We start from the raw sequence: 11,376 nt of genomic DNA, 5'->3' as shown, positions 1-11,376 counted from the left end.
TTTAAATGAATGTTTAAGAAGTAAAATTTCCCATAGGGCCACATGTCCGGTCTTTTTATCAACATTTTCCATTTAGTTATAATCAAGTTCTGTATAGTTCGTATATTATTTTTTTTAAATATTTTCGTTCTGTTTAGCTACTTCACACTTGAGAAATGAGGATTTTTGTTGCAGATGCATGTAATGTAAGTAGACTTTGTGAGACCCTTCATGCTTTTATTTCTACCACTAGATGGTAGTGTGTGTTCTTTAAAACTTTTGAATGCCATTGATCTAGCGATTTACTCCAGGAATCTTTTTCCCTATATGTAAAGAAATCATCAGCATTAATCACTGTCACTTACGTTAAAATATGCAGTTTATGCCCAAGGCTGAACATTGGAGTGAAGATCTATTTTTTCTTGGCTTACCATCTCTTTCAGTCAAAAGCGTACATTGCATTCCCTTCATATGTAACGAAAAGAAAGAATGATCTCTCATTTAACCCTAAGATTACAGAGATTCGGGTTTAATTTTTCATGTGAACTCTATGACTGAATTACTGCTGGGGGTTGGAACTCAGAAAAAGCAATTTTGCTTTCTCTGAATTGTCTGAACTTTTAAGCTCTTAGGGCAGACAGGTCATTTGGCTGTGGAGTACTGGAGCACTTGGCAGGATGTGACAAGGATCTCAGTTGAGCTTTAGGTGCTATTACGATACAAATATAATTAATAACTTATTTTCATCCACAGAACTGACACCTGAGTTACAATAGCCAGCCGGGGGGTGGCTTAAGCTGTTAGATCAGTAGTGAGTAAATTAGTATTTTTCAATGGCTTTCGTAATACTAAGATGGCAGGCTGCAATTACAGGAATTTGTTGTCAGCAGGTTTTGCTTCTTAACATTAAGTTTTTAAATATATGTAAGAGCAGAGTTCCATTCAGATTCCTCAGATGGAATTTCTGTAGGAGGCTAGAGCTCTCAATGCAGAGAACACAGGCAGACAGCTTCTTCTCAAAGAGGCAAGTGTCACCACTCCTGTCAGGAAGCAAATCTGAGATCAAAGGATAAGGTTTAAAATGGCTTTAGCTCATCTGGAGGTTTTAACGCTAATTTAGCATTAAAAATTTCAGCTTGTACATATATGTGAGTTTTCTTTTAAGATACTATTTATCTGATTTTTTCTGAAAACTGGTGTGAGAAAATACAGTCTTATGTCACTTAGCACAAGTGATCACAAAAATGTCCTTTATCCAAGATGAGAGCTTATCTTGCCAAAAAAAAAAAGAAAGCTTAAATGGTTCAAAACAGATTAAAGAGTCTGAATAAACTTGTAACAGAATAGGAGGGAGAAGGCAAACCATTATCTTTTCATGTGGTATTTTTCTCCTTCTTGTATCCCATAAGATCTCATTAAAACTGACTGAGACCAGTAATTCATTAGTTTAAAGTCTTTGATCTTTCAGGAAAAAAAGAAGTGTTAGCAGTGCTAACTGAAGTTAGGGTAACAGTCATATCTCAAGGAGCAAGGCTGTTGCCTCAGCTGTAAACTTCGCATGCCGCAGCATTTGCAACTGTCAAGATTAGTTTTTCAGAAGTTCTTTACTTCGCCAAGACGTTGCAGCATTTTGGAAGATCTGTAAGAGCATTTCACTTTGAATACCACTGAAAATATCTGCTGTACCATGTTTTAAATATTAATGTTGTTGAACAAGTGACCCACCATAACCTGCATTAATATGTTTATAGTCCGGTTACAAAATCCAGTCCTGTGTTTGACACAGTAACATTTTCCAAGTGCACACCAACACATATTATATACAGAAATACAGCTAAAAACCTGTGATCTAGAATACCAGACATCCTGAAATGAAACAATTTTTTCCAGTCTCTAGAGAGATGACACCTGATGACAAGATCACTATGTGTGATGAAATGTTAGCTTCCAAGTAGGGCCTGGGACTCTGAGCTCTATAGTGCCAACTGTGTCCTCATGTCTTTGAGAAGTTTCTTGTAACTGGAAATGAAAACATTAGCCCCTCAGAGGCTTTCTCATGATAAGAAGGAACTCCCATGTTTTGCTACCAGTTCTTGTTTTTTATAGGAACTGAAGTACATTTTGCTAGCAGCCATGTTTTGGTCTTGAGTTGGTCTCAGGTGAGAAAGCAGGTTTCTGTCCGATGGTTCTTTCCACTTTTCAGACCACATTCTTTCTTACACAGCCCTGCAGGGGTAGAATATCAGGTTGGCACTTTGCCAACTACTGCCCAGCATCCTGTCACTCCTTACTCCCTTTTACTATTCTGTGTTATCATTTTACTAGCGTAGGATGTTTGAAGTAGATGTGTGAATATCACAATAACTTTATTAAAAAACCTATGACCTCTGAGGCTTACTTTTGGGCCTTTTCTTGGAAGGTGGTGCCATCTACACCTCTGCGAGAAAGCTGATTGTGTAGGTCAGTTAGGTCAGACTAACCAGCCATGCACATTAGGTAAACTTTATTCTTCTACATAGTAATGTTTGACACAAGCAGCTCCTTGAGTGTAGCCAGGGAAGGTGCAATTGTTCTTTGTGACTTTTTGACACAGGGAAAAAAGAAAGGTTCTATGAAAAGGTCTCATTCATGTCCAAAGTAAGGAGAAAAGGACATAGACATAGCTTTATATGCCTTCTTTCACAAATTTTAAAGTTAAAATGTGTTTGGTCTTGGCCCAGCAATACGATACCTTTGAAAAAAAGTACAAAGGAAAGGTAAAGATTATTTGCATCATTCCTCAACCAAAGGAGATACAACTGGCTTGCTTTTTTTTCTGTTGTCTATTCAGTCAACTGTTTGCAGAACATCACGTTGGTTGGCAGATAAGAGAAATAATGTGTACACAATGGTGCCTTTCGGCTGATTTGTAGGTGTTTGAGGAAGGTGGTGTTTTTATTCGTCTGCTTGTTGCACAACGTCCCTTATCCTCTAAATCAAGATGTGTTGTTCTGTGCTCCAGTCGTGCTGCAAACACAGCAGTGCCACCGCAGCAGCCCTTGGCCGCTCACCTTGGCCCTGGGTTGCCGCCACCATCCCATACCGGACGGCCGCACCCACCAGGTGCGTGCCCAACCTCAGCTGCTGGGTCACCTCGCCCCCCATCCCACCCTTGCCTCTCGTGCGTGTGCTGCTGCCCCACGGGTGTCCGCCCCACGACCCCCGGCTCGCTCACCGCCCGCAGACAGCCGTCCCCCCGCCCTCACTCAAGATGGCGGAAGCGGCGCCAGGCGCGGGCAGGCCACCTGTTGCTGTGAAAGCGGCTTCCTATTGGCTCACAAGGCGCCGTGCGGCCTGCGCGCGGGAGGTGGGGGTGAAGTAAGGTGCCAGTTAAACCGGCGCGGGGGTTAAGGCAACAAAAAGGGCGGGGGCAGGAGGGAGCTCTAAGTTTTGTGTGCGCGCCCCAAGGCGGAGGGAGGAGCGGGGCGCTCGCCACCACCCCAGTGGCCGCCGGGCTCCGCCCTGCGGGGGCTCCGCTCGCCCCCGGCCATGGAGAGCGGCGGCGACAGCGGCGGGAGGGGCCCGGCGGGGCAGGAGGAGCCGCAGCTCCAGCAGCCGCTGCCGGCTGGCGAAGCGGAGGAAGAGGAGGAGGCGCTGCCGCCCGAGGCCGAGACGGACTGGAGCTTCGTTGACGGCGAGATGGAGGCGGTGGCGCTGCGGGACCTGCCCACCGCAACCATCGCCTGCAACCTGGACCCGCGCGTCTTCCAGGACGGCCCGTGCCGGGTGAGCGCGGCGGGTGGGCCCGCCCTAGCGCCGGGGGATCGCGAGCAGCGGCTGCGGGCCGGCTCCCTCTGCCGGTGAGGAGCCGCTGCCGGCGGCGCCGCCGCTGCCCTGGGCTGCGCGTGTGTGTGGGGAGCGGCGGCCTGCGGCGGGGGCGGGCGCTGCGGGCCGGCGCCGTGCGGCGGCGGGGTCTGAGGGGCAGGGGCCGGCCCGCCTCCGCCCGGCTCCTGGCGGGCGCCTTGGTCTCCGCGGCCGCTCTCTCTCTCAGGAGGCTGGAGGGGCCGAGGCTACGGCTCTGCCTCCCCGCCCGCTCCCTTAACACAAAGCGAGTGGTCGGGTGGCGCGGTGGCTCAGCTCCGACTGGCCGGCCGTTTCGCGAGCGCGGTGTGTTAAGGCTTCTCTTTAGCTTGGAGAAGAGGAGACTGAGGGGTGACCTCATTAATGTTTATAAATACGTAAAGGGTGAGTGTCACGAGGATGGAGCCAGGCTCTTCTCGGTGACAACCAATGGTAGGACAAGGGGCAGTGGGTATAAACTGAAACACAGGAAGTTCCATCTAAATTTGAGAAGAAACTTCTTCTCAGTGAGGGTGACAGAGCACTGGAACAGGCTGCCCAGGAAGGTTGTGGAAGTCTCCTTCTCCGGAGACATTCAAAACCCTCCTGGACACATTCTTGTGTAACCTCACCTAGGCGTTCCTGCTCCAGCAGGGGGATTGGACTAGATGATCTGTCGAGGTCCCTTCCAATCCCTAACATTCTGTGATTCTCTCGGGTCCCTGTCAGTGGATCTGACGCAGAGGCTCAGCCCAGCGTGCTGACCTGAAGCCCTAGGTCATGGTGAAGAGGTGCAGAGAGCAAAAGACTTAAAAAAAACAAACAAAAAAAAAACGCAAAACCCACACCTGCCCACGACCTCTGTTCAAAGCGGTGTGGTTTGGCGAGAAACAGCAGTTTGTTGATGCGCCCAAAGGCGTTTGAGACAGAAGGTAGCCTTGGAGATCTGAGAGCCTGACACGCAGGAGAGGCAGTTGTTAGTAGGCAGGGGTCCAAGGGGATGCAGAAACCTCCTGCCTGCAGGCAGAGGGAGTTGTTGGGGATTGCACACAGATCTGCAGCGCTTGTCTGAGTTGAGGACTGCTCAAACAAAATTACCAACCGTTATTCCAGAGCAGAAAAAGGTAACAGCAGCTGTCTGAGGAATGCTGTAAACTGTCTGAAGTAAACTGCAGCCCTGGGTGTAATAAGTGGGTATAAATATTTCAGGTTGACTTCTCGTGATATCTGTGGCCTTCCTGATGAAGGAATTCAAATCAATCTGAATTTTCCATCCTTTTGCTTCTCTTAGCCATGGCCAGTATTAAAGAATGAGTGAAACTAACTTTTCTCTTTGTTTTTATACTTGGTTTTGATACCAAGCTTCAATTTTCTAGCGACTTTGATATTGAAGGAAATGTTTTGTTTTTAAACAGATGGAAGTTAAATGAAGTGGACTTGAAAAACTAGGCAACAATGGTACTGGTTTAAAATCCTACTAAAATAATTTACTGTCACTTTGTGAAAAACAATTTAGACTTGTTATAGTAGTAGTCCAACAGCTTAACCCTGGTAACAGTCATTATGCATTAAAAGTGAACTGGAAATTGGAGTACAATGTAGCTGCTTCTCCTGTTACTTTCTCAGGTTGTGTAACTTTTAATGGAAAAATACTTTATATCACTTCTGGCACCTGCAGGTATGATGGGAATGGGGTGTTTGTTGGAATTGACCCTATTTAATTAACTCCGATATACTCAGGAAACATCTGCAATGAGTTCTATGTGATATCATCAGTTACATGTAGTCATGATATTTTCTCAGATGGATTCATGTAACCTTGAAGTGCATGTTTTGAAAGAGCAGTTAGATGGATGACAATGTAAGTGCATAATCCCATGCAAGACCAGGAGGTATTGGAACACTTAAATAATTTTTCTTTCTTTCTGTTTTGATTTCGAAGAATCTTTGTCTCCAGACAATTTAGATCAGGACAAAGTCTTATGTATCCTTAGCACTACAATAAAATATTGTTTAAGCTACTTTTTTTTTTTTTCTTGCCGAGAGATGCAGCAGGAAGGGATGCAGATTACTTAAAATAATAACAAATTAATTTTAAGTTAATCATCTCAGCATAAACTGTCTGATCTTAACCGTGGATGACAGTTACTGCAGCATAGCTATTGCTTTTAAAATTTTGATTCCTAAGGCGCAGAATGGAAGAATTGTCTTGAATAAATATATGTATCCAAGAGGAAAGAAAAATCTTTCTCAAAGCTTTATAAAGAAGGAAAAATTTAAAAAAAAAAAAGTTGAGGTGCTTGGGACCTGGTGTTTTATAAATTTGGTAGGTTGCACCAGGCTTAAGAGATTGAAAAAACAGGTTTTGGCCAGATGAATCTCTGACATTGGAATATGTAATTTAGCTTCAGTTAATACAATTATAGAGATGGTAAGAGCTAACTTCTTACAGACAAATGTGCCACTGCTGTGTAGAAAAACAGTATATTCATGGGCTGGATACCTTTTTAATGTGTTCCATTTGCCAGATGTCAGGCAATTACAAAGAGAGAAGAGGTGGGATGCAGCACTATGGCTGGATCTTGGTCATTTTGGATGTGTGTGAAAGGTGGCTTTGGCATACTGCTGTTGCGTGGTGTGAAAAGAGTAAGGTTGTATTAAAAATGAGGAAGAGATTGCAGAGCCTTCTGTGCATGCACCCAGTTTTATATTGGCATTTACTGATTCTGAGATACAAGAAAATGAAGATCTTCTGGTCTAGAGTGACAATTTAGCATCTGGAAATGATTCCAAGATAATAACAACTCAAAGGCTTCACTTTCTTAAAATTAACTCCTTAACAAAGTTCACTTAGTTTACTGTAGAGTACCTACAGAAAAATTAAACTTGCTCTTATCAATGTAGCAAAAGTGTGTAACTACTTCTGTGATGATAGAAGAATAAAGACATTGCAAAATATGACATCCCTAGACATAGTGTTTTAATAAATGTTCTATGTGTCTTAGTGTGTACAGTGTGCTTCCTTCTGTTTTGCGAGCTTCCTACTTTTCCAGTGTATATAACACTCCTAAAATACCTTGTCTATACAGTTAGTGGGTTTTTGTTTGTTTGTTTTTTTGGTGTGTGGGGTTTTTTTTTGTGTGTGTGTTTTTGTTTTGTTTTGTTTTTTTCAGTAGACCACTTAATCCTGGATTGCCCTATTTGAGGAGGGTTGATCCAATCAAAGGTGAGATAGGACAGCCAGGCAATGGCTGACAACAACTCTTTCCATTTTGCCCTACCCCTTCCCAAACTGTGATTTACACCTGAAATGCTGGTTGTATGTTCTTGTTCTTCGTCTTTTTTTTTTTTCCTCCTTTTAAATGAGATGTTGATGTCACAGTTGAGAAATCTGAAGAATTTTTATTTGGTTTACAATTAATATCTTAAAAATAGATCATCTTTTCAAGTAAGGTAATAATTCTAGTTCTCTGTTCTCTGCTTTCTTCTCATAAGAGAGAATCTGATTTGCTTAAATACCTCGCGACTAGTTTTTCAGTGCTGGTTCCAAAATCTTCCAGAGAACGCTTTAATACTGAAGTCTTTCTAAAGCACATTTGGAGGAATACCTCTAGATTCTGCTTTCTCTTTCGTTTTCACCAAAGTACAAGAAATTATCTAAATGAAAGTGTGTTATCTGATCTTCAAGTTGGCTAATTACCTTGGAAAAAATGCTGTTCTGCTTTCCTGAAATGACTTCCACCTTTAACCCCCAGCTTTTTGATAGTTTTAATGTTGACTCTATGCTTGAGGAATTGTAATTCTTAGATAAAAGCAGTATTTCTTCATGCAACATGCAGATGAGTTTGAGCTATTGTAACTGTATTCCTGTGTTCTTAAAAAAAAAAAAAAAAAAAAGAAAAAGAAAAAAGGTGTCAGTAACTAATTATCAGCGCCAGCAGTTATGTTTTGCATATTTCCATCCTTCTCAACTGGTATTCAATTTTTAGGAGCCTTTTTATGTCAGTAGAGGACACTCGGGGTTTTTTTATAGAACGTCTACTGTCAAATGGCAAGCCCAGTAGGTAATAGGCTTGCTTGTATTTTGTAATCCTGGAGGGATGTGGCACACTTCACTGATGACTTTAAAGTACTGAGTAGAGCCACAGGGAGTGCTCAATAACTTCGTTTGTGCTCTGCTAGCCTTTTGCTAAGTAAGTTACCTAGGTCTGTTCTAACTGCCAGGATTCCATTTCAGCTTAATTGTAGGCAAGTATCACTCAATTCGTGAAGAGTAAAAGAGGAACATAAAGAGTATACAGAAATAATTCATCTTTAGGCTACTGAGAAAATAATTGGTTTTTAGGGCTAAGAGAGAGAAGTTTTTTGATGCAGCTAATTTTCCTTAGAACAGGTTGAGTTCCTTAAATTTCTTTACAATATCTATGATTGCCTTAATTTGCTAAATCTTGGAAATTACTGCAAACTACTGAATGTATTAATGTTTCCCATAATTAACAAAAGCTTACGTTCGTAGATAATTCATGGAAACAGGCAGTTGTGTCATAGTGATAGTTTGGGGTTTTTTTCTGGAGCTTGCTAGGGAAAACTTCACTTAGCTTGATTGCTTTAAAGTGCACTAGAAGTAGGAGTGAGCCAGTCTTCTGCAGTAGTCTGTGTCCTCACATAACCTCCAGTAGCAAGCAAAAGTAGAACTGGCTGTGAAACAGTATCTGGGATCCTTTTTTTTTTTTTTTTTTTTTTAAATAAATAGAGAGAAGGATTATAATTGTTTGAAGCTAAGGCTTAAATAAGGTCAGAAATCTCTGCAGTAATGTAACCAAGAAAAAAGCAGTAATGGTAGGTGTATTGCATCTTGTTAATGATTATCATAGCTTTAAAATTCTGCTCTTCCTTTAGATTTATATAGTTTCAGTATGGAAAAACTTGTTTGTGAACTGATCTGAAAATAAACCTGTTGTTAAATGAGCCATGCTTTTAGAAATTCTTAATTGACTTACAGCCTACTGGAATAGTCATGAGATGTTGAATGTATTTTGTGTTTTCTTAAATACTTAGAGAATTACTTCTACTTTACACAAGTTTAAGTTTCTCAGGAGCATTTACAAAACTTTCTTTACAAAATAGTACTTGGGTTTTCTTGTAATCTCTTCCTGTCCCAGTCACATGCCTCATTAATCCTTTTACTTAAAGTTTGTTAATCATATTGGATTACATTTAAAAAAAAATAAAAGTAAATTTCAAGAAGGTGTTTTTACATGTTTATATTTTTGTGACTACAGCTCTGTTTTTGAAAAAATGTTCCCGTAGGGGGAACGTAAAAATTAGTTCATAGCATCTGTACTTTTTTTGCTTATATTTTGAAGTATTTCATTCTTTCTCTGACAGTGATTTTCTCAAATAATTTTTTAATGACAATATTTATAGTTCTTTCTATGCTATTGCTTTCCAAAGAAGCCCAGAGTTAAGACACTTGTTCAAAATCATATCCCGATAACCTGTTTTTATACTGAACAGTAAAACAATTAAGGATTTTTTTAAAAAAAAAAAGCTTCCATGATGAATTATTTTTGCAATAAAACTTATTGAAGTATTTAGCTCCTGTACTTTCAGATGATGCAGATTTATTCTGCAGCTATTAACAGGTTGAGGCAGACTTTTGAGTGACTTGAATTCTGGAAGCCTTATAAATACAATGCGATGGCTCATGTAATCATCTTTAATGTTGTAGTAGAGCATAATACCATACTAATGCAGTTTTATGGCTCCTGAGATGCATCCAGTCTGCCAAGTGCACAAGCAGCACTTGTTCATATCTCTGCATCTGAGGACAAACATGAGCTCCTGAGAGTCATTGGGATGCCTAGACTCAGCTTCTGAGGGTCTTAAAAAAATAAAAATAAAATTGTCTAAAAAGATGGCATAGTTTATGAATAATATGAAAAACTCTAACACTTTATACTGTATGTGCATTCTGTATGTAAACCTTAGAGGTCCTCATAAAGAGGTGAAATAACCAGAGAGAGTGGAGTTAGAGTATTTCTCATGTTGAAAACAAAAGCTAAACACTTTATAGACTCAAAGTAAGTAGAGATTTTAATGCTTGTAGTTAGTTTGGTGACAATGCTGTCTTCTTTTTTTTGTTGTTGTTGTCTATTCTTTCTATCCTCTGCCTTGATAAGAAAACAGAATTAAAATATGAATACTGATGTACATATTGCCAAGTATTAATGTTGTATTCAATTGTAGTGTGCCTGTTTAGCTTAAGGGTGGTGTCTCCAGTCTTCTCACTTGAGTAGTTGGTTTTGACCTGTGAGCCTGGAGTAGGTTTTCTGGTTATTTCTTCCCAGTTGTCATGTGGGATGCTGAGAGGTGATTTTAATAAATTTCAAATAAATAATTCAATGAAATGCAAATCATAAAGGTGATTTGAATAAATTTTGTGCTGAATACTCTAGTTTTAAGCTGGAGTAGAGGGGTTTGAAGAGACTGTACATACAGTACTTGGACTTCGAGACATTGAATGGTGACTTAGGTGGCTTCGTTTAACTGTTGTCTGAATGTTAGTTATGCTTTTTGTGAAAATATAGATAATACCCTGAAATTGTAGTCAAAAGGCTGATTTTGCAAGGGGGGAGAGAATTATTTTCATTTCTGTAGTTTTTGGTTATGATGCAGTCTGAGATACCTTGAACACAACTCTTTAAAGCCTTGATAAAATAAGGAGCTCACAGAGAACCCTCATGTTGCAGCTTTGAGTATATTTGTCTTGTTAAGAGGAGGTATTTTAAAGCAGGTTTGGATTTATATCCCTCTTGGACTTTCTATAAGTCTCTTAGATCAGGTGAAATATAGTGATACTTTTTTTTTGCGTCAAAAATCCTAGTAGTGGTTAAGTCCTTGAAGTGTGCTGCTAGTTCCAGTCCATGAGTAATGCATATACCTCCATTTCATTTCTACTTATAAAGATATATAATATTTAATATGCTAAGATAGGTCATACAGATGGAGTGAGAGTAAGAGTAAGCACCAGTCACATTTGTCATTGTTTAGGAACAATTTCAGTAATGCTGCACAAGGTGGTTGTTGGGTGGCTTAAAAATACCTAAAAATAAAACCAAATATTGTAAAATTGTCATGAGTACCATAGATGTTGGAGATATTGACAGAAATATTTCCATATGATCCAATACTCTAACCACTAGCTCAAAGTCATGAAAATACATCAGAGGCAAGATCTGTGCTGCAACAAGATTAAGAGCTTTAATCTTCCTGGAAAATCAAATGGAAACTTGGAAGAACTTTATCTGGTTTAAATCACTGTGCTCTGGTCATACCAACAAGTCTAGTATACATTAGAATGCTATGGAGTTCATTTCCTTATATTCTTTGTATCTGTGGGTTTTTTTTAGGAATAAATTTAGCTTTGTTCTCCAGGATTACTGGCACATACATACTCATGTAAAAACAAAAATATGAAAATAACTACAGACTGTAAGATGGGATACTAACTTGAAACTTATCCCAAGCACCTCAGTAACATGGGCATTAATAAAATGATCAAGATCAGCAATGACT

The 11,376-nt window shown here is 40.4% G+C and overlaps 1 protein-coding gene across 1 annotated transcript in view; it reads left to right on the top strand.

Moving 5' to 3' along the window:
- Nucleotides 1-3,392: 3,392 nt before the first annotated feature.
- Nucleotides 3,393-11,376, top strand: part of RCAN1 (regulator of calcineurin 1) — a 40,974-nt gene continuing 32,990 nt past the window's right edge. The window contains exon 1 of the mRNA XM_065862489.2: nt 3,393-3,744. Within this exon, the coding sequence (XP_065718561.1) occupies nt 3,508-3,744 (237 nt within the window). The 5' untranslated portion in view covers nt 3,393-3,507. The remainder of the gene's footprint in view (nt 3,745-11,376) is intronic.

The sequence above is a fragment of the Patagioenas fasciata genome, chromosome 1, assembly GCF_037038585.1.
Source record: "Patagioenas fasciata isolate bPatFas1 chromosome 1, bPatFas1.hap1, whole genome shotgun sequence".
NCBI lineage: Eukaryota > Metazoa > Chordata > Aves > Columbiformes > Columbidae > Patagioenas > Patagioenas fasciata.
The sequence above is the reverse complement of the archived record's forward strand: the minus strand, read 5'-3'. Positions and strand labels throughout refer to the sequence as shown.